This window comes from Hemitrygon akajei, chromosome 9, assembly GCF_048418815.1.
Source record: "Hemitrygon akajei chromosome 9, sHemAka1.3, whole genome shotgun sequence".
NCBI lineage: Eukaryota > Metazoa > Chordata > Chondrichthyes > Myliobatiformes > Dasyatidae > Hemitrygon > Hemitrygon akajei.
Genome location: NC_133132.1, coordinates 19,546,338 through 19,573,207, shown reverse-complemented (window position 1 = coordinate 19,573,207; position 26,870 = coordinate 19,546,338). Strand labels below are relative to the sequence as shown.

The 26,870-nt window shown below is 44.0% G+C and overlaps 1 protein-coding gene across 2 annotated transcripts in view; it reads right to left on the bottom strand.

Moving 5' to 3' along the window:
* The window catches only part of LOC140732900 (breakpoint cluster region protein), a 381,893-nt gene extending 359,448 nt beyond the window's left edge, over positions 1-22,445 (bottom strand). Inside the window, exon 1 of one of the 2 annotated variants that reach the window (XM_073055571.1) lies at positions 20,800-22,445. In XM_073055571.1, coding sequence (XP_072911672.1) covers positions 20,800-22,225 — 1,426 coding nt within the window. In that variant the 5' untranslated portion in view covers positions 22,226-22,445. The remainder of the gene's footprint in view (positions 1-20,799) is intronic. The other variant, XM_073055572.1, reaches the window with a different exon arrangement.
* Between the last annotated feature and the right edge of the window lie 4,425 nt (positions 22,446-26,870).

Here is a 26,870-nt window from a genome sequence, read left to right as displayed (position 1 = left end):
TGGGAGATTAGCTCGCCTCCGGAGTTCCGGGATGCCGTGGCTCTGGAGATAGCTGCACCGAAGGCTGGTGTCTCCGCAGGAACCCGGTGTGTCGTGGACGACAGAAGGTGGAAAGCAGTGAGCTGGCTGCTGGCAGTGTGCCCAGAGACACGAGTTCTTTGGGCACAGAGTTCAGAAAAAGTGACGCAACAGACTTTTAACATCGTAAATCAGCGAATTGTTTGTTATGTCTCCCCTCTCACTGTGAAACAGAGACTCTTTTTCCTCCCTTATTGGGGGGGGGGAGGAGAGAAGGGGGATGGGGAGGGGGAGGGGGAGAGAGAGAGAGCACGTGCGCCTGTGGTATGTCGAATACTGGGCGAATGAGTAGTCTTTGGGGACTGGAAGCAAGTCTCTTAAGCACATCCTACTTTTCAGTTATAGCTGATATGAAGCTTAATTGTATTTATACATTTAAATTTCTTCACACAATACTTTTCCCTCCTTAAAGGCCATTTCAAATATATCACAGCTTGATACTGCGAAGCATGTCATCTAGAATGCAGTAGAGTCACACCAAATACATTCTATAAGCCTCCTTGCAAAATTCTGCCTATGAGGATTGTAGAGATTCTGTTTAATGTAGATGATTCCAGAACTGTCAAGATTAGAAAGTCAAAATATTTAGAAGCAATAAAATATTACACTATTTAGTATTCATTGCTCATAAAATATTCATTTATACAGCGTAGAGTAAGCCTTCCTGGTCTTTGTGCCATGCCACCCAGCAGTCCCCCTATTTAATCTAAGCCTAAGCACGGAACAATTTACAATGACAATTAACATACTAACCGGTACGTTTTTGGACTGTGGGAGGAAACCGGACAACAGGGAGAACATATAAAGTCCGTACAGGCAGCGGCAGGAATTGACCCCAGGTCACTGATATTAAAAAGCCCTGTGCTAACCACTACACTATCATACCATGCCACCCCACTGCACTACCATGTACTGAAATAGGTTCAGTACATTATATTTTAAAATGATTAAAGAATCCCAAAACTGGGAAAGAATGGCAACAGCTAACTTTGAACATGTATACAACATTGAGATGACATTAAAAGATTGTTTGAAGAGTCAGGAAACAACTTTCTTCATTCTTACAACTCAATATGTAATACTTAAACTATAGGAGTGACAGCTTCCTGTGTGAGCCTCTGCACGAGCTACTTTCCTAGTTCTAGTATATGGCTACAGGGAGAACTGAGTGTACAGGACAGGAATTGATATATTCTGCTTTTAGACACTTATTTAGCTGTGAGTTGTTCTAACATTCAAATTCATTAATCACCTAAAGCTGCAGGAATATAACAACACCCACAAGCAAGACTAGTGTTAACTTTAACATGTTGCTGCTTGAGGAAGGTGCGAGATGATTTAATGGGAGAAAAACCAAGCAGGTTTCCTAAAATACACCAGTAAAGATAGCAGGAAGCAGACAGATCAGATAACTCAGGGAGAAGGGTACAGAAAATCCTCACCGACCACCAGAAATGGGCTCAGCATTCACAGAGAAGTGTGATGCAGAGTTTGAAATGTGAAATATGCAGAACTGGCTGGTGTGGCCAAAGTACTCACTCACTCACTGCAGTGTGGGAGTACAGGTCACTAGTAAAGACCATTCAGAAAAACTCAAGGACTCAGTCTGGAGCCCTAGGAACAATATGGAATTCATCATTAGGGAGGCAGTGGACATCCTAACAGCTTCCCCTGAGTCACTTTTCAACCTGACAGACAGCTGGCCATTGAGCACTGGTCAGAAGTGACACTGTTTATGGGATCTACAAGAGAAGGGATGCAAGGCATGGCTCTATTTGGGTGGTGCCTGCTGAGAAACTAGAGAGCAATTAGGGACTGCTCTCTCTCCTTACCCTCAGGGCACCAGTAACACGATAAAGATATCTGGGACGGCAGTTAGCATAATGCTATTAAAACCCCAGTGATCCAGGTTCAATTCTGGCAAAGTCTGAAAGGAGTCTGTACATAGGTTACCTCCAGGTGCTCCCGTTTCCTCCTACTTTCCAAATACATGGTCTGTAGGTCACGTGGATGTAACCTGGCAGCAGAAGCTCAGTGGGCCAGAAGGGCCTGTTACTGTACTGTACCTCTACATTAAAAATAACAAATATTCTTTTACGAATATAACCATAGCCTCCCAAACCATCAATGTCTCCCTTTAGATTTCACAAAGTCTTTTCAGGAAAGATATATGGCAAGCTTACTGCAAGAAATGAAGCCACCTGGCTCCTGTAATAGCAAAAGGATGTCAACATGAATCACCTCAGTTCAATTTCCAGAGGAAGACATCTCCTCCATACTCGCCATAAGCACAGGTGGAGCACAGGACTGTGTGTATAGCCCCCTGCTCTCATCGCTTAACCATGTGGCTAAGTACAACTCTAGTGTCCTACTTAAGTTTTCTGACAACACCACTGTTGTTGGCCAAATCAAAGATGGTGATGAATCGGCTTATAGGAAGGAGAATGAAAATCTGGCTGAAAGAAGATTATAGCTGGGAGCTTAATGTCCACGTGGTTAAGCCCACTAGCGGATCAGCTATTCTGGATTGGGTATCATGCAATGAACCAGAATTGATGAGTGAGCTCAAGGTTAATGAACCCTGACAGACAAGTGATCATAATATTATCAAATTCATCCTGAAATTTGAAAAGGAGAAGCTGAAGTCAGATGTATCATATTACAGTGGAGTGAAGATTGCACAGCATCAATGCAGAGGAGTTGGCCAGCATTGATTGGAAATTAACACTGGCAGGGAAGACGGCAGAGCAGTGACTGCCGAAATTTCTTGAAGCAATTCAGAAGGCACAGGATATATACATTCCAAAGATGAAGTAGTAATGGGGGGATAAGGAAATGGCGGACAAACTGATTAAGTATTTTGCATCAGTCTTCACTGTGGAAGACACTAGCAGTATGGTGGAAGTTCCAGGTGTCAGGGGTCATGAAGTGTGTGACATTACCAGTACTAGGGAGAAGGTTCTTGGGGAAGCTGAAAGGTCCGAAAGTAGAGAAGTCACCTGGACCAGAGAGTGTACACTCCAGAATTCTGAAATAGGTAGCTAAAGAGATTGTGGGAGGCATTAGTAATGATTACTAGACTCTGGAATGGTTCCAGACAACTGGAAAATTGCAAATGTCACTCCACTGTTCAAGAAGGGAGAGAGGCAGAGGAAAGGAGATGACAGGCCAGTTAGTCTGATCTCAGTGGTTGGGAAGATGTTGGAGTCGATTGTTAAAGATGTGGCTTTGGGGTACTTAGAGGTACATGATAAAATAGGCAGTAGTCAGCATGGATTTCTCAAGGGAAAATCTTGCTTAACAAATCTGTTAAAATTCTTTGAAGAAATAACAAACAGGATAGACAAAAGAGGATCAGTTGATGCTGTGTACTTGGATTTTCAGAAGGCCTTTGACAAGGACCCACGAGGCTGTTTATCGAGCTACAAGCCAATAGTATTACAGGAAAGATTCTAACACAGATAAAGGAGTGGTTAATTGGCAGGAAGCAAAGAGTGGGAACAAAGGGAGACTTTTTTGGTTGGCTGCCAGTGACTAGTGGTGATCCACAGGGTCTGTGTTGTGACCAATTCTTTTTACATTACACGTCAGTGATTTGGATGATGGATTTCATGGCCTTGTCTCTCGCAAATCAACAATGCTTGTTTGAAAGGAGAGCTTCACAGCAATTCAGGCTTACTCCGATGGCCCAATCAGCAGCAGGAGCAGACCACAGCAATGCGGCATCTCGCAGGTCAGCAACACTTACTTAAAAGTACAGAAGGTGTCCACTGTTGGGAGGAGGCCAGTGGTGAGAGTACAAGTGTCAGGCTTTGGCTCAAAAGAGGCATTGGTTCTGAGTAAGTTTCTGTTAACATTCCCTCCCACCCCCCACCCCCCCACTGTACCTAGTGTAGTAAACAGCCGACATGTGTTCTTCATGCCTGATGTTGGAGTCCTGGGAGACCCAGAGTCTCCCGGGGAACTACATCTGCGTGAAGTGCACCTGGCTGCAGCTCCTTGAAGACCGTGTTAGGGATCTGGAGCAGCAGCTGGATGACATTCAACTTGTACGGGAGAGTGAGGAGATAATCGATCAGAGTTACCATGAAGTAGTCACACCGAAGTTGCAGGAGGTGAGTAGCTGGGTGACCGTCAGGAGAAATGGAAATGTGAATAGGCAACTAGCCCTTATAGCCATTCCCCTCAAAAATTAGTATACTGTTTTGGATACTATTGTGGGGATGATCTTCCAGGGAAATACCACGGATACTGGGTTACTGGTACTGAGTACAAGGGAATAAGGAAGAAGAGGGGTGCAGTCGTGATAGGGGACTCAATAGTCAGGGGAACAGACAAAAGGTTCTGTGGATGTGAATGGGACACCCGGATGATATGCTGCCTCCAAGGTACCAAGGTCAGGACCGTCTTGGACCATGTCCGCAGTATTTTCAAATGGGAGGGGAAGTCTTGGTACAAATGACATAAGAAGGAAAAGCAAAGAGATCCTGAAAAGAGAATTTAGAGAGCAAGGTAGAAAGCTGAGAAGCAGGACCTCCTGGGTAGTAATTTCTGGAGGGTAGAAACAGGAAGATTAGGCAAATTAATGTATATCTGAGAAGCTGGTGCAGAGGGCAGGGCTCCAGGTTCTTGGATGATGGGGATTCCTCTGGGAGAGGAATCTGTTCAAAAGGAACGGGTTGCACTCAACCCAAGGGGAGCCAATATTCTTGCTGGCAGATTTGATAAAGCTGTTTGGGAGGGTTTAAACTAATTTGGTAGGAGGGTGGGAACCAGAGTGATGGGTCCAGTGATGGACAAATGGTTAAAAAAAAAGCAAAGATAGTGTGCAGTCAGACTGCCAGGAAAGGCAGACTGATGATAGGACAAAATTGCAGCCAGCAGGGTGATTATCAGTGCATTAGGGATGTAGAATCAAAAGGGATAGCAAATGCAGCATTCATTGTTGTATCACAATGCACGGAGTATAAGAAATAAGGTGGATGATCTTATTCCACTTTTACAGATTGTCAGGTATGATGTTTTGGCCATCACTGAATCATGGCTGAAGGAAGATTATAGTTGGGAGCTGGACGTCCATTGCATCAGAGGGCTAAGATGGTCGACAGAGGAGGTAGCTCTACTGGTAAAGAATGGCACCAAATCAGTAGAAAGATGTGACATAGAATTGAATGATGTTGAATCCTTATGGGCTGAGTTAAGAAACTGCAAGGGCAAAAGGATCCTGACGGCAGTTATAATCAGGCCTCCCAACAGTAGCTGGGATGTGGACCACAGATTACAACAGGAAATAGAAAAGGTGTGTCAAAAGGGCAATGTTATGACAGTCATGCAACACTTTAACATGCACATCAATTCGGAAAATCAGGTCGGAAATGGATCTCAAGAGAGTGAGGTTGTTGAATGGCTTTTTAGAGCAGTTTGTCATTGAGCCCTACTGGAGGATCAGATATACTGGACTGGGTGTTATGTAATGAACCAGAGGTAATTAGAGAGCTTAAGGTAACAGAACCCTTAGGAGACAGAGATCACAATATGACTGAGTTCAACTTGAAATTTGAAAGGGAGAAAGGAAAGTCTGATGTAGCAATATTTCAGTGGAGTAAAGGAAATTACAGTGGTATGAGGGAGGAGTCGGCCAAAGTAAATTGGAAGGAGATGCTGGCAGGGATGACAGCAGAGCAGCAATGGTGTGAGTTTCTGGGAAAAAAATAGGTGTATTCCAAAGACAAAGAAGTTGTCAAATGGCAAAACAGTACAACCGTGACTGACAGGAAGTCAAAGCATTAGAGGTATAAAACAAAGCCAAAATGAGTGAGAAGTCAGAGAACTGGAAAGCTTTTTAAACTGTACAGAGAATAACTAAAAGAACAATTAGGAAAAAGATGAAATATGAAAGCAAGCTAGCAAACAATATCAAAGCGGATAGTAAAAGCTTTTTTCTAAGTATAAAAAAGATGAGAGTCAAAAGAAGCTGCAGAAGATTGTAAATCTAGTCAGCTCCATCTTGGGTACTAGCCTACAAAGTACCAAGGACATCTTTAGGGAGCGGTGTCTCAGAAAGGCAGCGTCCATTATTAAAGACCTCCAGCACCCAGGGCATGCCCTTTTCTCACTGTTCCCATGAGGCAGGAGATACAGAAGCCTGAAGGCACATACTCAGCGATTCAGGAACAGCTTCTTCTCCTCTGCCATCCAATTCCTAAATGGACATTGAATCTTTGGACACTGCCTCACTCTTTTTAAAAAAAATATACAGCATTTCTGTTTTTGCACATTTTTAAAAAATCTACCCAATATACATAATTGATTTACTTGTTTACTTATTATTATTTTTATTTATTGTTTTCTCTGCTAGATTATGTATTGCATTGACCTGCTGCTGCTAAGTTAACAAATTTCACATCACATGCCGGTGATAATAAACCTGAATCTGATTCTGATAGAGGATCGCTAGAAAATGCGGCTGGAAAAATAATAACAGGGGACAAGGCGATGGCAAATAAGCTAAATGAATATTTTGCAGCAGTCTTCACTGTGGAAGACACTATCAGTGTGCAAGATTTTAAAGGGTGTGAGCAAAGAGAGTGCAGTTACTATTGCAAGGGAGAAGGCTCAAAAAGCTGAAAGACCTCAGGCCAAGTGTACCCGGAGCAGATGAACTACACCCTAGGGTTCTAAAAGATGTAGCGAAAGAGACTGTGGAGGCATTAGCAATGATTTTTCAAAAATCATTGGACTCTGGCATAGAGAGAGGACTTGAAAATTGCAGATGTCACTCCACTCTTCAGAAAGGAATAAGGCAGCAGAAAGGAAATTATAGACCTGTTAGTCTGTCCTCTGTGGCTGGAAAGATGTTGGAATCAATTGTTAAGTACATGGTGACTGAACAAGATAGAACAAAGTCAGCATGGCTACCTAAAGGGATCATTTTGCCTGACAAATCTGTTGGAATTCTTTGAGGAGATCGCACGCAGGATAGATAAAGGTGATGCAGCAGACGTTCAGAAGGCATTTGACAAGTTGCCACATTCAAGGCTGCTTACCCTGTTAAGAGCCCATGGCATTACAGGAAAGTTTCTGGCATGGTTAGAGCATTGGCTGATTGGTAAGAGGCAGCAGTGGGAATAAAAGGATCTTGTCTGGTTGGCTGACAGTGACTAATGGTGCTCCGCAGCAGTCAGTGTTGGGACTATTACGTTTTATGCTGTATATAAGTGATTTAAATGATGGAATAGATGGCTTTGTTGCCAAGTGTGCAGATGGTATGAAAATAGCTGGAAGGGCAGGTAGTATTAAGGAAACAGGTAGAATGTAGAAGGACTTAAGACAGATGAGGAGAATGGGAAAGAAAGTGGCAAATAAAATAAAATGTTGGAACATTCATGGCCATGCACTTTGGTAAAAGAAATAAATGTGCAAGCTATTTTCTAAATGGGGAGAAAAATCCAAAAATCTGAGATGCAAAGGGGCTTGGGAGTCCTTGTGCAGAATACCCTTTTGGTTAACTTGCAGGTAGCGTGGTGGTGAGGAAGGCAAATGCCATTTTAGCATTCATTTCAAGAGGTCTAGAATACAAGAACAGGGATGTGATGATGAGGGTTTATAAGGCACTGGTGAGGCCTCACCTTGAGTATTGTGAACAGTTCTGACCTCTTCATCCAGGAAAAGATGTGCTGGCATTGAAGAAGGCTGAGAGGAGGTTCACAAGGATGATTCTGGGAATGAAAGGGTTATCATACAAGGAACGTTTGATAGCTCTGGGTCTGTACTCACTGGAAATTAGAAGGATGGGGGGGGGAGCTCATCAAAACCTTTAGAATATTGAAAGACTTAGACAGAGTTAATGTGGAAAGGATGTTTCCCATGATGGGGAAGTCTAGGACAAGAGGACACAACCTTAGGATAGAGTGGCATCCATTTAAAACAGAGGTGTGAAGAAATTTCTTTAGCCAGAGCGTGGTGAATTTGTGTAATTTATTACCACAGGCAGTTGTGGAGGCCAGATGTACTTAAGGCAGAGCTTGATCAGTTCTTGATTGGACACAACAGCAAAGGTTACAGGAAGAAGGCTGGGGAGTGGGACTGAGGAGGGCAAAAAAAGGATCAGCCATGTTTGAATGGTGGAGCAGACTCAAAGGGCCAAATGGCCTAATTCTGCTCTAATGTCTTACAGACTTATGGAGATAAATTGATTAAGGATGGAGCAGTAAAGGCAGGGAGTCATGAAATGTGATTGCTTTAAGCATTCGTGTCTCAAGACGTCCCTGCCCTCGTTACATTGAGAGGAGGCCTTCATCAACAGGGCAGTCATCTCGTAGCCTCTGCTGTGCAAGCGGCCCCTGATGCTACACAAGTGGGGGTTTTGCAGGATGTAGTGAAAAACTGAGGCATCTCAGTGGATGTCGGCTACTGCTGCCACCGAGCGTGACGAATCCGACAGGAATCTGGACCCACCAGTAGGACATACTAAGCAGCGAGCTGCTTCTGACTGGGGTCTCTTGACAAGAGAAGCGACTGGTACTTTCTGTTACAGCTGTGGTGAGGGTGGACATTTCAAGGGAATGGCCTGGCAACTCAGGTGCAACACATTCCAATCAATGTATCAAGGAATAGACTAATTGTAAAACCCTATTCCTGAAGGCTTATTAGGGCTGGGCTCCAATGTATCCATACGGATTGAGTGTACTTATGTTAAAGCCACACTTGACCCAGGTTCTCAGGTTACTCTACTTTTACTACTGGTACTTGGTACATTTACCATAGATGCCTCTCAGTTCCCTAGAAATTTGGGGCCTTGGCACCAATGAGTACCTATATGATGGTTACTTGTCATTGAAGCTAGAATGCTGGAATAGCTGAGGCCCTTGATATTGTTACGTACTCGTGACACGTGACAGTGGTACCCTTGTCACGTGACTGGGGTTGAAGTTATACTGGACTTGAGGTAATGGTCTTGTGATGGTGGAGTGATGTCATTTTCCCGCCAGTAGAGGTCATGTGACAGGTGTTTTTTTTTTACAGGTTATAAAAGGAAGACCCCTCCCTGTGAGGAGGGGCAGTTCGTGGCTGGATTTGCCATGTTGACTTCATGCCACTGCGTGATTTAATGTTATGACGCAGTTTAGTTGAAAAATGAAGTTTTATCTAAGTTTAAAAGGTTCATTGCCAGCAGTTTCTTTACAATACTGCTAGTTTAAGAATCAGTGGAGAGTGAAGATCAGAGTTCGGGAGTTAAAGATCGAGGAGAATCGAATTTCGACGGTGAAACGGGTTCGACCTTGTTTGATCCTTATTCGGAAGGATTTCGTTGACTATTCTCGTGTTAATCTCTGGGAAATACCAGAAAAGATTGAGAATAGTGTGGAAGAGAAGGTCAGTGCCTTTTAGCCATTTTGTTTCATAAAATTCTTCGTGGGAAAAGTTCGACTTCGGGGGACTGAAGAAAAACGACGTGAAAGAGAATTTAAATCGTCTTAAAAAAGTCTCTCCTTAAATGGACTGTGAGCATTTTGAACTTTTGGCAATACCACTTTAAAGAACTGTTTTTGCAACATCGTTTTAAGAACTGTTTAAGCTGCATCGCTTTAAGAACTGTTAAGCTGCCGCACAGCAGCTGATTTCCGGTTACGTTAATGTTTGTTTATTTTTGGGGGGGGTTTGTTTTCAGTGTTTAATAAACATGTTATTTGTTATAAAAAACCCTTGCCTAACTCATCTGTTCATTGTTGCCTGAATACGTAACAATATATTAACGTTGGTCTGTCCGGTCTGGTTGAAAAAGTGAAGCTTCCTGTATTGTGGGAACAAATACTCCCATTGTGAAAAGACTTGTGGGAGCCTGCAAGGAGAGAAACTGAGAGAATTTTTTGAAAACCTTGTACATTCACCCAATGTTCAGAACTGTTTTTGAGAAGGTGCAAGTTCCTCCAAAGCAGGTAATGAGCATAAACAAGGAACTGTGTGATACAGCCAGTCCAAGTCCGTCATGTTATGTCCTGAAGAAGTAGACAGAGTGACGGGAAACCGTGCCTGATGCCAAGGCCCTCCTGGTGGATGCTCCAGAAGATCACGAAGAAGAGTCATGCTTACCTGTTGGGTGCTGAACTGTAGAAACCTTTGGCTGTGTATGTCAGGGACACCTCAGAAAGAGAGGTCACCCTCAGACATGGGATGCATTGGCACATCTCTTCCCGGTAACCGTTATATCTAGTTTTCCAGTGAGAAAACTGGGAGAGAGACACAGTTCGGATTGGGAAAGTTAACAACAAAATCATTCAACTTTGGTTATCACCAGTTCTCAAGGGATGGGAAAGGAGGCCAATGAAGATGTTGAATTTGAAGATGTCTTTTTTTCTGACGAGTTTGATATGGGTTTGATATCCTCTACATAGCACCATCCAGAGACAGAGAAGCAGTTTCAGCGACAGGTTACTATCGATACAATGCTCCTCAGACAGGATGAAGAGGTCAATACTCCCCAATGCCATTAGGCTTTACAATTCTACCGCCAGGACTTAAGAACTTTTTAAAAGCTATTATTAATGCTTTTTGAGATAGTGATTTAGATGCATATCATATTTTTTTTACTGAGTTAAGTATTGTATGTAATTAGTTTTGCTACAACAAGTGTATGGGACATTGGAAAAAAAGTTGAATTTCCCCATGGGGATGAATAAAGTATCTATCTATCTATCTAAGTGCTTGCTTTACCATCTGAGTGACAGAAGACACCCCTTTCAGAGAAAGGACTCGACAGTTAGCACCAGTGGAGGTGGAAGACGTTCAGCAGCATCAGCTGAAACTGAAGGAAGCTGGAACTATCAGAGTCATGCAGTCTCTGTAAGTCACCCATAGTGGTGGAGAGGAAGAAGAATGAGGAGTTATGAACAGTGTTGACTATCGGACACAGAACCAACATACAGTTCCTGACCAATATATCCATGGATCGAGGATGCTCTGGCCCGCCTGAGTGGAGCAAAATGGTTCAGTGTGCTGGACCTAAGGAATTGCTATTACCAAGATACCCATGACTGAAGCTGACAAATGAAGATGGCTTTTATATGACCAGCTGGATACTTTCAATGAAAAATTCCCCAGGGCATATCAGGCGCACCAGCTACTTTCCAACGTGTCGTGGAGAAGACTGTGGGGACGTGAACTTGCTGGAGGTACCGGCGTACTTTGATGATGTCAGTATTCGGGTCCACGCTCGAGGAGCATGAGAGAGGTTTCTGAAGGTGCTAGACCACCTGAGAGCTGAAGGGTTAAAACTGTCACTGGACATGTGCCAGCTCTGTAAGACCTCAGTCAACTACACTGGGCACGCAGTCTCTCAGAATGGGGTAGCTATGAATCCATCCAAGATAGAGGCGGTGACCACATGGCCAAGGCCCAAGAATGTGAATGTTCTATGCTCGTTCCTTGGTTCTGTGGATACGACCAGAGATTTGTGAAGAACTACTCCAAAGCAAGCCATCTTTTGAATCAGCTCCACTGTGGTTACTGTCCCTTGAAGAACGAAAGGGAAAGAAGGTAAAATTTATCTTAGCCCCTCTGTGCCTTTCAGGGAAAGATGGAATGCAAAATGTGAAGAGGCCTTTCAGCTGCTAAAAGAATTGTTGACTAACGCACCTTTGCAAACCCCCAGCTGCCGCGTGTACTGCATACCAACGCCAGCTGTGAAGGTTTAGGGGGTGTTCTATATCAGCACCAGGACAAAGGGTTGAAACCTGTTGCTTCCATCAGCCAGAGTCTGTCACCCTCTCAACAAAACTATCCCTAGCATAAACTGGAGTTTCTGGCATTGAAATGGGCTGTGGTGGATAAGTTAAGTGATTATCCATATGGTGCCAAATTCGAGGTGAGAACGATAACAATCCACTGTCTTGTGTCCTGACCTCAGAGAAGGTGGGTACCACAGTTTATCGCTGGTTGGCAGCATTGTCTGCTTATGATAACAGCCTGAGATGTTGGCTGGGGAACTGGAACACTGATGTGGATGTGTTGCCCCAGTGTTCGCATGAGTTGTTGAAAATGGAAGGAGAGTGGGAGAACATTCCTGCCTCCGGTGTTAAAGCATTGTGCCAGTTTTTCACCACTGGCAAGTCAGAGGCAAGGCTGTAGCACGATGCAGCTGTGGATCGTTTCTAAGCTTCTTGAATACGCAGATTTCCTCATATGTGATCCCAACTTTACCATTTGGTTGGACCCAAATCATGCCGACCCTAGATGTATATTGTTAAGACACATGGTCTTCTCATCAAGCAGTCCAGAGGCTCTTAGCAGAGCCAGCTAACGAGCCAAGCTTCCATGTCAGCCTGGTGACGGGCATCATCTAAACGGAGAGAAAATACAAAAACTGAGGCGCATAGACACTTGGGAGTGCTTGTGCAAGATTCCCTAACGATTCATTTGCAGGTTGAGGAGGGCAAATGTAATGTTAGCATTCATTTCAAGAGGAGAATATAAAAGAAAGGATGTAATGTTGAGACTTTATAAAGCACTGATGAGGCATCACTTGGAGTATTGTGAGCCCCTTATCTTAGAAACAATGTGCTGAAGCTGAAGAGGGTTCAGAGAAGGTTCACGAAAATTATTCCAGGCTTGAACGGCTTGTCATATGAAGTGTTTGATGGCTCTGGGCCTGTATTCACCAGAATTCTAAAGAATGAGGGTGACCTCTGAAACCTATCGAATGGTAAAAGGCCTTCATAGAGTGGATGTGAAGAGGGTGTTTCCCATGGATCTAAGACCAGAGGATACAGCTTCACCAATAGAGCGATCATCCCTTTAGAACGGAGACGAGGAGGAACTTCTTTAGCCAGTGAGTGGTGAATCTGTGGAATTGGTTGCCACAGGCAGCTGTGAAGGCCAAGTCTGCATGTCTATTCAAGGGAGAGGTTGAGAGATTATTGGTCAGGGCATGAAGGGATATCGGGGGGGGGGGGGGGGGGAAGAAGGCAGGTGATAGGGGCTGAGAGGAAAAAAGGATCAGCCATGATGAAATGGCAGAAGAGACTCGATGCAAAATGGCCTAACTCTTCTTTATATCTTATGGTCTTATAGTCTCTCACTCAATATCTGCAAAACCAAGGACTGATTATTGATTATAGGAAGAAGCCAGAGGTCCATGAGCCATTAGGGGAACAAGACTGGAAAACGTCAGTAACTCCAAATTCCTTGGTGTTAACATATCAGAAGGATCTGTCCTGGGACCAGCACGCAATTGTCATCACAAAGAAGGCATAACAGCACCTCTTCTTTCTTAGAAGCTTGCACAGATTTGCAGGTTGAGGAGGGCAAATGTAATGTTAGCATTCATTTCAAGAGGAGAATATAAAAGAAAGGATGTAATGTTGAGACTTTATAAAGCACTGATGAGGCATCACTTGGAGTATTGTGAGCCCCTTATCTTAGAAACAATGTGCTGAAGCTGAAGAGGGTTCAGAGAAGGTTCACGAAAATTATTCCAGGCTTGAACGGCTTGTCATATGAAGTGTTTGATGGCTCTGGGCCTGTATTCACCAGAATTCTAAAGAATGAGGGTGACCTCTGAAACCTATCGAATGGTAAAAGGCCTTCATAGAGTGGATGTGAAGAGGGTGTTTGGTGTGATACCAAAAGCTTTGACAAGCTTCTATAGACGCACAGTACGGAGCATCCTAACTGACTGCATCAAGCCTTGAAAGGAAACACCAATACACTGGCACGGAAAAAGCTACAGGAAGTGGTGGAAGTAGCCTGTTCCATCACAGGCACAGCCCCCTCCACCACTGGGTACACTTACATGGAGCACAAAAACGCAGTGTTCATCATCAAAGATAACCGCCATACACCGTGGGGCAGGAGGTACAGAAGCCTTAGTTCAGGAACACTTATTACACTATAGCCACCAGGCTCCTGAACCAGCATGGTTAACCTCAATCACCACTACCCTAAACTGATCCTATAACCAACAGACATTTTCAGGAACTCTTAACAACTCAAGGTCTTAGTATTAACTTTTTATATGCACGGTTTGTCGCCTTTTGCACATTGACTGTTTCAGTCCTTCTCCATTTATGCAGTTTTTTTTCATACATTCTATTTATTTTATTCCCATAAACACCTGCAAGAAAATGAATCTCAGGTAATATGTGGTAACATATACAGTGACATGCAAAAGTTGGGCACCCCTAGTCAAATTTTCTGTTACTGTGAATAGCTAAGCGAGTAAAAGTTGAACTGATTTCCAAAAGGCATAAAGTTAAAGATGACACATTTCTTTAATATTTTAAACAAGACAACTTCTTTTTTGCCATATTTTACAATTTCAAAATAACAAAAAAGGAAAAGGGCCCAAAGCAAAAGTTTGGGCACCCTGCATGACTATTTTAACTTCATCAGTCCACAGGACTTGTTTCCAAAATGCATCAGGCTTGTTTAGATGTTCCTTTGAACCTTTTGAATACAACTTTTTGGCTGCAATGAGCAAAGGTATGTTTGGAGAAAACAAAAGCGTGCAGTATTTCATGAAAAGAACACTTCTCCAACTGTTAAGCACGAGAGTGGATCGATCATGCTTTGGGCTTGTGTTGCAGCCAGTGGCACAAGGAACATTTACTGGTAGAGGAAAGAACAAATTCAATTAAATACTAGCAAATTCTGGAAGCAAACATCACACCATCTGTAAAAAGCTGAAGATGAAAAGAGGATGGCTACCACAACATGATAATGATCCTAAACACACCTCAAAATCCACAATGGACTACCTCAAGAGGCACAAGCTGAAGATTTTGCCATGGCCCTCACAGTCCCCTGACCTAACATCATCAAAAATCTGTGGATAGACCTCAAAAGAGCAGTGCATACAAGACGGCCCAAGAATCTCACAGAACTAGAAGCCTTTGGCAAGGAAGAATGGGCAAAAAAATCCCCCAAACAAGAATTGAAAGACTCTTAGCTGGCTACAAAAAGCATTTACAAGCTGTGATACTTCCCAAAGGGGGTGTTATTAAGTACTGACCATGCAGGGTGCCCAAACTTTTGCTTTGGGCCCTTTCCCATTTTTGTTATTTTGACACTGTAAAAGATGGAAGTCAAGAAGTTTTCTTGCTTAAAATATTAAAGAAACGTGTCATCTTTAAGTTTATGCCTTTTGGAAATCAGGTCATCTTTTACTCGCTTAGCTATTCACAGTAACAGAAATTTTGACCAGGGTGTCCAAACCTTTGCATGCCACTGTACATACTTTGATAATAAATTTACTTTGAACTTTGGTAGGGTCTACATACTGGCACTGTAACGACTGACCAACAGTGTCCAGATCATTCTAGGGTTTGTTTCATTGGTTCTGGGCCAAATGGAGAAGAAAGCAGGGGAGCTTACCCTCTTTGACACAAAGCTGGTATGCAAGTAAGAACCACAAGACTCTTCTGTCAAAAGTTTACAAATGGGGTTGACCTGGAAGGAGTCTGAGATTGGACATCTTTGGAGTCAGGTAACCGACCCGGAAAGCCACCTAGGTCAAACCATCTAGGATCCACTCCTATGGCATATGTACAAAGCAAAGAAAGGACCTGTTGCTCAAGATATCCCAACACATGTACAGTGAGTTTGTATTGATCCCTGGAGAACACTTCTATTGCCCTTTCCTCTAAACTGAAAACTAACCATTCATACAGACTCTCTTGCCTGATAAGCAGCCTTTATTTTTTTAAAAATCCATGCCCTCATTGTCACTTTTATGCCACTGGCTTTAGCTTTGCTAATAATCCAATTATTTAGTATCTTACCAAAAATATTCTGGAAGTCCATGTACACTACACTGACTGCATTAGCTTTATCAACCACATGAAAACATCTCGATCAATTTGGTTGAACACAATTTGCCTCAAATCCATAGTGGCTTACCATAATTAATTGTCCATTGAGTGACTATTAATCCTGTCTCAGATCAATGTTTTTAAAAGCTTTCCTGGCACTGACTGTTGTGCAGTTGCTGGGCTCATTTTTGCATGTTACTTTGCATAAGAGAGCAACACTCACTATGGTCTCCGAGAACACCACCTTTGTCAGTGCTCCTTCATGTCTTCTAAGATGTTACAGAGACCTGGATGGCTCAGGGGCAGGAATGGTTACTTCCAGTGCCAGGCTTTAGATATTTCTGAAAGGACAGGGAGGGAGGCAAAAAAGGTGGGGACGTGGCACTGTTGATCAGAGATAGTGTCACAGCTGCAGAAAAGGAGAAAGTCATGAAGGGATTGTCTACGGAGTCCCTGTGGGTGGAAGTTAGAAACGGGAAGGGGTTAATAACTCTACATTTTTTTATATAACTACCCAACAGTATCAGGGACATCGAGGAGCAGAGAGGGAGACAGATTCTGGAAAGGTGCAATAAAAAAACAGGGTGGTCGGGATGAGAGATTTTAATTTCCCAAATATTGACTGGCATCTCCCTAGAGCAAGGGGTTCAAATGGGGTAGAGTTTTTTTTTAGGTGTGTTCAGGAAGGTTTCCTGACACAATATATAGATAAACCTCCAAGAGGAGAGGCTGTACTTGATCTGGTATTGGGAAATGAATGTGGTCAGGTGTCAGATCTCTCAGTGGGAGAGCATTTTGAAGATAGTGATCATAATTCTATCTCCTTTACCATAGCACTGGAGAGAGATCAGAACAGACAAGTTAGGAAAGCGTTTAATTGGAGTAAGGGGAAATATGAAGCTATCTGACAGGAAGTTAGAAGCATAAATTGGGAACAGATGATCTCAGGGAAATATGCAGCAGAAATGTGGCAAATGTTGGGAGATATTTGCATGGGGTACGGCATAGGTACTTTCCAATGACAGGGAAAAATGGCAGGGTGCTGGGAAAGAATTGCAGGGTATAGGAACCATGGTGTGCAAAGGCTGTTGAAAATCCAGTCTAGAAGAAAAGCTTATGAAAGGTTCAAAAAAAAAGCTAGGTAATGATAGAGATCCAGAAGATTATAAGGCCAGCAGAAAGGAGCTTAAGAATAAAAGTAGGAGAGCCAGAAGGGGCCATGATAAGGCCTCAGCGAGCAGGATTAAAGAAAACCCCAAGGCATTCCACAAGTACTTGAAGAGCAAGAGGATAAGACGTGAGAGAATAGGACCAATCAAGTATGACAATGGAAAAGTGTGTATTGAACCAGAGGAGATAGCTGAGGTACTTAATGAATATGTTACTTCAGTATTCACTACAGAAAAGGATCTTAGCGATTGTAGGGATGACTTACAGCGGACTGAAAAGCTTGAGCATATAGACATTAAGTTAGAGGATGTGCTGGAGCTTTTGGAAAGCATCAAGTTGGATAAGTCACCAGGACCGGATGAGATGAGGCCCAGGCTACTGTGGGAGGTGGGGGAGGAGATTGCTGAGCCTCTGGCGATGATCTTTATATCATCAGTGAGGACAGGAGAGGTTCTGAAGGATTGGAGGTTGCAGAAGTTGTTCCCTTATTCAAGAAAGGGAATAGAGATAGCCCAGGAAATTATAGACCAGTGAGTCTTACTTCAGTGGTTGGTAAGTTGATGGAGAAGATCCTGAGAGGCAGGATTTATGAACATTTGGAGAGGTATAATATGATTAGGAATAGTCAGCATGGCTTTGTCAAAGGCAGGTCGTGCCTTACAAACCTGACTGAATTTTTTCAGAATGTGACTAAACACATTGATGTAGTTAGAGCAGTAGATGTAGTGAATATGGATTTCAGCAAGGCATTCGATAAGGTACCCCATGCAAGGCTTATTGAGAAAGTAAGGAGGCATGGGATCCAAGGGGACATTGCTTTGTGGATCCAGAACTGCCTTGCTCACAGAAAGCAAAGACTGGTTGTAGACGGGTCATATTCTGCATGGAGGTCGGTAACCAGAAGTGTGCTTCAGGGATCCGTTCTGGGACCCATTCTCTTCGTGATTTTTATAAATGACCTGGATGAGGAAGTGGAGGGATGGGTTAGTAAATTTGCTAGCGACACAAAGGTTGGACGTATTGTAGATAGTGTGGAGGGCTGTCAGAGGTTACAGTGGGACATTGATAGGATGCAAAACTGGGCTGAGAAGTGGCAGATGGAGTTCAACCCAGATAAGTGTGAAGTGGTTCATTATGGTAAGTTAAATATGATGGCAGAATATAATATTAATGTGTGGCAGTGTGGAGGATCAGAGGGATCTTGGGGTCCGAGTCCATAGGATGCTCAAGGCTGCTGCGCAGGTTGACTCTGTGGTTAAGAAGGTGTATGGTGCATTGATCTTCATCAATCGTGGGATTGAATTTAGGAGCCGAGAGGTAATGTTACGGTTATATCGGGCCCTGGTCAGACCCCACTTGAAGTACTGTGCTCAGTTCTGATCACCTCACTACAGCAAGGATGTGGAAACCATAGAAAGGGTGCAGAGGAGATTTACAAGGATGTTGCCTGGATTGGGAAGTATGCCTTATGAGAATAGGTTGAGTGAACTTGGGCTTCTCTCCTTGGAGCGACAGAGGATGAACGATGATCCAACAGATGATAAGATGATGAGAGGCATTGATCGTGTGGATAGTCAGAAGCTTTTTCCCAAGGCTGAAATGGCTAACATGAGGGGACACGATTTTACGGTGTTTGGAAGTAGGTACAGAGGAGATGACAGGGGTGAGATTTTTTTTATACAGAGAGTGGTGAGTGTGTGAAATGGACTGCTGACGACGGTGGTGGAGGCGGATACAATCGGGTCTTTGAAGAGACTCTTGGATAGGTACATGGAGCTTAGAAAAATGGAGGGCTATGGGTAACCCTAGGTAATTTCTAAAGTAAGTACATGTTTGGCACAGCATTGTGGGCCGAAGGGCTTGTATTGTGCTGCAGGTTTTGTATGTTTCTATTTCTAACTTTTCAGATGACACAGAAATTCTTAGCATTGTGAATTACAAAGAGAACAATGATAGATTGCAGCGGAACAGAAACAGACTGGCGGACAAAGCGGGTACTTTGCAAATGAAGTTTAATGGCAGGAAAAGACAATCCGAGGTACGGACGATCACTGAATCATTCAAAGTGCAAGGTAGGTTGAGAAGACGGTTAATAAAGCACATACAAGGCAATATCAAGAGGCACAGAATTTAAAATAAAGAAGTCTAGACATAAGGATATTAGAAGAGGGTACAGAAAGATTCCTGGGATGAGAGACTATAGATTCAAAGTTAGATTAGAATAACTGGATGGTCTTCTTGGAATAAGAGAAAGCTATGGTGAGCTTTGATGGAAGTATGTAAAATTCTGGAGAGAGTGGATAGTGGGAGGCCGTTGTCTTTGCTGGACATGGGGAGGGGAGGGGGGGGAGATCAAAGAGATCACAGGCAAATAATAAAGGGGAAAGGAATTAACACTATCATGAATAAAAACTTTTTTTTTTAAATACTTCTGAGTCTGGAATCTGCTGATGTGGTGAAGGCATGTCCCAGTGTGACCTTATATAACCATAATATGAAGAAAAATTTTGCAAGGCTACGGCAAATGGGCCAAAGTTGTTGAATAACTGAGTAATTCTAAAAAAGAGCTTAACAGACGTGCTGCTATGTTATTCTACAATTCTATGATAGGTGGAATATTGCTCAAAAAAGCTTAGCAAATAACTAATTTAGAAACATAGAGCCAACACAAGGAAATCTGCAGATGCTGGAAATTCAAACACACACAAAATGCTGGTCAGGCCAGGCAGCTGTGTTCCACCAGCATTTTGTGTGTGTTGTTTGAATTAGCCCATAGAGCCTACAGCCATACTAGCCTTAAAACGCTTGAACTAATTTTGTAAAAATTAAATGGGCAATAGAAAATTAATCTCAAGAACTTAATAACATTTGTAATAATATTTTGAAGGCACCTACAGAGGTAGTGCCTTCAATTTCAAAAATCCTACGGATTCTAGAGCAGTTCTCAAGTTGAACGCCTCAAAGTATTGAGGGAGCTTAACTTCACGAGAAGAGAAAATGCTGGAATGTTTGATCAAAGAAACTGCAATGTATAGAAAATATGTAATAGGTTTGGGTATAGCTAATGAATTTGTGAAGGGGGAATCATATTTATTAACCTGTTAAGTTTTCTTTAGATGTTGTATCCAGAACAGACAAGGGGAACTCGTGGATGCAGTACACTTGATCTTTCAAAAGACCTTAAAAAAAAAGAGCCATAAGACATAGACACTGATCATAAGACAAAGAAGCAGAATTAGGCCATTCAGCCCATCGAATCTGCTCCACCATTCCATCATGACTGATCCCAGAACCCAGTCAACCCCACACACCTGCCTTCTTGCTGTATCCTTTGATGCCCTGACGATCAGGATACGGTCAACTTCCACCTTAAATATACCCCCGGACTTGGCCTCCTCCACAGATACACTACTCTCTGGCTAAAAAAAATTGCTCCTTACCTCTGTTCTAAAGGGTTGCCCCTCAATTTTGAGGCTGTGCCCTCTAGTTCTGGATACCCTGCCATTGTTATGAATATGATTCTCACATGAACACATCAGCCTGAACCAGACAGCATCTGGTTACACATCATCCATTACAGTGCAAAACATTTTTAACAGAAGGGGTTCTCCATTACCTAACAAAAGAAATGCAATCTGGTTAGCAAAGAGCTGCCTGCAAAATAATACAGAGCCTGTGGCATATTCTTCAGCAAGATTTTTATTACCCCTTCTTGCTCCTAAACAATATCTGAAAAGGTGGTTACCTGGATCTCCATGGAAACTGTCCTCTTGAGTATTTCTACGGGCAAGATCAGCTTCAGTTGCCCAAATCTGTCCTGGTTTCCGGAGACCAACGATCGTTGCTTCCTGTACGGTAACCTGGTGCTTGTGTCGTTTTTGTGACTGTGGTGTGGGCGGACTGCTACTATCAAACGACTGCTGAGAATTTTGAGAAGGAGACCGACTTTTTTCTCGAAAAATATGATAGCTGGTGGGACTGGGGGAGACGCGGCTTGACTGACCTGAAGAAAAATCATCCTCACTTGAAGTTAAGTTTTCATTAGAGCTGCAATCTGGCGTATATCCTCCCCCAACGTCATCGGCACTGCCAGGTGAATAAGACCTCCGAGGCCACGTTAGATGTTTCTCCTGGTCCGTAGTACTCTGCAGTTTCCCACAGTCTCGCAAGTCACTACTCGTTTTACCATCATTGTCCTGCAACATTCCCCCAATAAAAACACTTTCATATGGTTGGAATTCTTGCTGCCAAGGTATCTTGTCTGGTTTACCTCCATTAGCAGTGGCATGGATCACATTATCCTTCAAAAATCTTGGATTAAGATCCAAATCATCATATTCTGGGTCATAGCCACAGCTGCTTTCTGTGGTCCTGCCTCTGTAAGCAGGCATATGATACTCTGCAGGTTCTGTCACTGACAAAGAGTGCAAAGATTTCTTGCGTTCCATCTGCATGGCCTGGCTCCCTATTGTGCTGATCTTGTCAGATACCTCCTTGTCGTTGACTTTCACCAATCCTTTCTCACGGTGATACTCTACATTGACATACAGAGGCTTTTCCATGCCTTTCCCGTCCCCAGAGGAATGGGAATTGGTTCTTTTTATCCTTTCAAAATTGGACCTCAATGCAGCTACGCTTGTGCCTGCTGCAGCTTTATCCTTTCTTTCCATCTGCTCAGGATCCTGGCCGACACCTCGCACTGTATCTCTCTCGGGCACTGCCACCACCTTCCTCAGCGAAGATGCCCTTTGCCTGGTCGGTGAGCTTGCCACCTCGCTCCGAGAGTCCGCCAACCATTCCTCTGCCCCGGGATGCCTCTTAGAAGTGTCCTCAGCGGGGTGAGACTTGCTTCTTTCCCCCTCCACCCCTTCTCCGGGTGGAGGTTCCTGGGGCTGCTCCGTGCCCACTTGCTCCACAAGCACCACGGACTTCCTGAAGCCCCATCTTTGCTTGTCATAGCTCTTCTTCTCCTTGGCCAGCAACGTCTGCAGGTAGATCATGCGGAACCGCTCCTTGTTCACCTCCAGCTCCAGCTTCCGAATGCTGCACTTGCAGCTCTCCAGCTCCTGCTCGATGTCGCCAACGCTCCTCAGCTCCATCTTGGGCGGCTCGGACTCGGGGAACTGAGCCTTCCAGGCCTCCACAAATCCCACTGGCTCCACCATTTTCATCCCACAGGAGTGGTCGAACAACGGAGGCGAGGGCAGCTGAGGCGCTCGGGACTTGCCGGTTACCGGCGGCCGCTGGCAGAGGCGCTGCGCTCCTCCTCCGCCGCCGCCCCGCCACCCATTCCGAGCCGATCCGATCCGATCCGAGCCGAGCCGACCCTCCGCGCTCGCGCGACAAACAAAACACCGACCGACCGGCCGAGCGACCCCCTCCCTGCGCGCGCGCGCGGCGGAAAGGCGGGGCCCCGCGCTGATGGACCACCGGCCCGGCCAATCAGCGGCCCGGATCGGCTCCGGCGCCGCCGCGGCGCCAGGCACCGCCCCCCGGTTGGTCAGTCGGTCACTGTGCCAGGTACCGGCGGGGTGTCCGCGACCTGGGTTCCGGTAGAGGTGTGTGCGGAGCGCACAGACCGCGCTGTGAAGGCACAAAGGAAGCCCAGGCGTACACAGAATGCTGGAGCTCAGGCAGCACCTATTGAAATGAATAAACAGTCAACGTTTCGGACCGAGACACTCCTTCAAGAGTGGAATGGAAGAGGAGGGACGCTAGGATAAAAAGCTGAGGGGAGAGGAAATAAGGTGGAGGCAGGTGGGTGGGAAAGGTGAGGGCTGGAGGGGAAGGAATCTGATAGGAGAGGAGCATGGACTGCGGGGGAAAGGGGGAAAGGAGGGGCACCAGGTGGAGGTGATAGGCAGGTGAGAAGATGTAAGAGGCCAGAATGGTGAACAGAAGGAAGAGGGATTCTTTTTTTACAAGAAGGAGAATTTCATGTTCCTGCCATCAGTTTGGAGGAAACCCAGAGAGAATATTGGGTGTTGTTCCTCCACCCCGAGAGTGGCCTCACATGGCACAAAGAAGAGGCCATCAGCAAGCTTGTTGGAATGGGAATCAGAATTAAAGTGGTTGGCCAGCGGGATATTGCACTTTTGGTGAATGGAGCAGAGGAACAAATTTACAGCGGGTCTCGCCAGTGTAGAGGAAGCCACATCAGGAGCACCAAATACAATAGACAACCCCAACATATTTGCAGGTGAAGCGTTGCCTCACCTAGAAGGACTGTTTTGGACCCTGAATGGAGGTGAGGGAGAAGGTGAATGAGCACTTTGGCCACTTGAAGTATGTGCCAGGGAGGAGATCAGTGGGGAGGGACCAGTGGACAAGGAAATCACAGGGAGTGGAGAAAGTTGGGGGGGAGGGAAAAATGTGTTTGGTGGTAGGATCCCTTTGGAGATGGTGGAAGTTGCTAAGAGTGGTGTGTTGACTGAGGCTCATGGGGTGGTAGGTTAAGACAAGAAGAAATCTATCCCTGTTAAGGTGGCAGGGAAATGGGGTGAGCATGGATATCTGGGAAATGGAGGAGATGTAGGTGAGGGCAGCATCAATGGTGAAGAAAGGGAAACCCCATTTGTTGAAAAAGGAGAACTTTCCTGATGTCCTCGAAAGGAAAGCCTCATCCCGGGGACAAATGCAGCGAAGACAAAAGAACTGAGAAAAAGGAATAACAATTTTTACAGGAGACAGAGTGGGAAGAGGTATTGTCAAAATAGCCATGGGGATCGGTAGGTTTATAAACGATACCGGTAGACAGTTTGTCTCCAGAAATGGAGACAGAGAGATCAAGAAAAGGGGGAGGTGTCACAAATGGACCAAGTGAATTTAAGGGCAAGGTGGATGTTGAAGGCAAAGTTGATGAAATTGATGACATCAGCGTGGGTACATGATGCAGGATCAATGCAGTGGTCAATGTAGCAAATGAAGAATTGGAGAGCATTAATAGGGAAGGCTTGGAACATGGACTGTTCCACATAGCCAATGAAAAGGCAGGCATTGCTTGTGTCTGTGCCAGTGCCTATGGCTACTCCTCGGGTCTGGAGAAGGAGGAGGAGTTGAAAGAGAAATTGCTGAGGATGAGGACCAGTTCTGCCAGACGGAGGAAGGTATGGTGGTGGGGAACTGGTTGTTTCTTTTGTTGAGAAAGAAGCAGAGAGCTATAAGGCCTTCTTGAATGGAGATAGGGACTGGACATCCATGATGAAAATGGGATGGTCAGGGCCAGAGAACTGAAAGTTGTAGAGGAGATGAGGAGATGTTTTTAAGTACTTTAGAAGTGTAGCCTTTGCTGGAAGGGTAAGAGTTGCAGCAGTCAATTTATATGCAGAAAAGTCAATGAAGCATGAACAGAAATTCCATTTGATTTATCATGATTGGCCACTGAGAGAAATTGATAACTGCCTGTCTGTCAGTAAATAGATAGTTCCTGGCTGATTAGTAGGTCTGTTGTTACTGAAGGTTCCCAGTATTATAACATTATGCTTCTGTTTAACGAAAGATAAAATCGTCCAATCCACCAGACGGGGCAGCCTCTGCTCTTTGGGATTGTGGGTTGGAATGATTGAGAATGCAGGATCTTGTTTTTGTCAAAAAGGCAGCACCTCTGATTGCGCAACAGTCCAGTGTCACGAAGACCATTGGCCCGCCTCATTTCTGCATAGTCAGTTTTCTGACAGGTAAGAGTGCTATGAAATATGCATGTTTTTGTTACTGATATTAAAATTATGTTTATTAAATTTCTAAGACGTACTACTCTCAGAATGGCTTCTGATTTCAGGACTCTGACATTGTTCATGGTTATATTGAAGATATCGCAAGGTGCTGCTCTACTCAAAAAACCATTGAGTTCCTTAACAATTAAGTCCCAGTTAACATGATGATAGATAAGTTCCCAGGGCTGGACGATATATACCCCAGGTTACTCCGGGAATTGTGGGAATGATTGCACCACCTTTGCTTCCTCACTAACCACAAGAATGGTACCAGATAATTGGAGGGTGCCCAATGTTATTCCTTTGTTCAAGAAAGCAAATAAGTATAACCCTGGGAATTATAAGCCAATAAGTTTAACTTCAGTGGTGGGCAAATTATTGGAGAGGTTTCTCAGAGACAGGATTACAAGAATTTGGGGAAGTATAGTCTGATTAGTCAGCATGGCTTTGTGAGGGGCAGGGCATGCCTCAGGAGCCTGATTGAATTATTTGAGGATGTGACAATTTGGCTGTGTGTCCATAGAAAGCATAGAAGGCAGACGGAGAATATTCTGCCCGAAGGTTGTGACCAGTGATGTTCCACAGGGATCTGTTTGGGAACCATGTTCTGTGATTTTTATAAATAATTTGGATGAGGAAGTGGAAGGGTGAGTTAGCAAGTTTGAAGATGACACAGAGGTTGGTGGAGTTGTGGATAGTGTAGGAGGTTATCGGAGGTTACAATCAGATATTGACAGGATGCAGAGCTGGGCTGAGAAGTGGCAGATGGTGTTGACCTGGAAAAGTATGTAGTGATTCACTTTTAAGATTGAATTTGAGGCAGAATATAGAGTTAATGGTGTGATTTTTAGCAGTGTGGAGGAATAGAGAGACCTTGGGGTCCATGTCCTTCGACTCTCAAAGTTGCCATGCAAATTGCTAGTGTTGCTAAGAAGGTGTGTGGTGTATTGGCATTTATTAGTTGGGGGATTGAGTTCAGGAGCCGTGAGGTAATGTTGCAGGTCTGTGAAACCTTGGTTTGATCAAACTTGGAATATTGAGTTCAGTTATGATTGCCTCATTATAGGAAGGATGTGGAAGCTTTAGAAAGAGTGCAGAGGAAATTTACCAAGATGCTACCTGAATTACAGAGAATGTCTTATGTTGATAGTTTGAGCAAGCTAAGGCTTTTATCTGTAGAGACAAGGAGTGTGAGTGGTGACTTGACAGAGGTGTACAAGATGATAGGAGGTTTAAATCGAGTGGATAGCCAAAGGGTGGTAAGTGCATGGAATGCCCTGCCCATGATGGTGCTAGAGCAGATACATTAGAAATGTTTAAGAAACTCTTAGATAGGGACATGGATGAAAGAAAATGGTAGGCCTGCTCCGTGCTGCAATGTTCTATGTTCTATCTTCCAACCAAAATGAAGCTGGTCAACTTGCCAGATGCGGCCAAAATAAGCACTTAAAATATATGGATTCATTAGCGCTATAATAACTATCAATAGCTAGGCAATATTGCCTTACAATGCTTGATTTTTTTTGTCAAAACAATCAGACACCAATAAATCTGTCGTGTTCTTTAAGATCACAGCTGTACAAAGTCTAGAGGCAACTGTACAACTGGACTTTAGCAACTGTCAGAACTTTCAAGAAAGGAGATAAAACTGTATAAATTTACATCTTAAAAATGAACAGTAACTTTGTATATTTTATTTCACTAATTGGCAAGCATGGTGCCATCTGGTGGAAGCTCAATTCTCAGCTTTTTCCTGCGGTACCTCTTATGTCAAATGCAAATCCTTGCTCTAGACTTCAGCCAAATCAGCTAGAATCATCTTTAGACAGACTTAAAATAAGGAAGGTAGAACTGCGAAGGGCAAGGGAGCTGTTACGAAACCTCGGTGAGAAAGAAAAAGGTCCAGAACATTTCCCTTTTACTCCCTGTAAGCTGCTGTAGGACCTGCTTTCTGATGTAATTTTAGTATTTGGGAATGTTTCCTTCAGATTTCTGAACATATGATTTCTTTTAAATGAAAGTATAGGTTAAAATAAGAAGGCCTGGACCCATAAATGGCCATCTTAGTCAGGCCGAGGGGCAAACTCCCGCCCCCCGCCCCCAC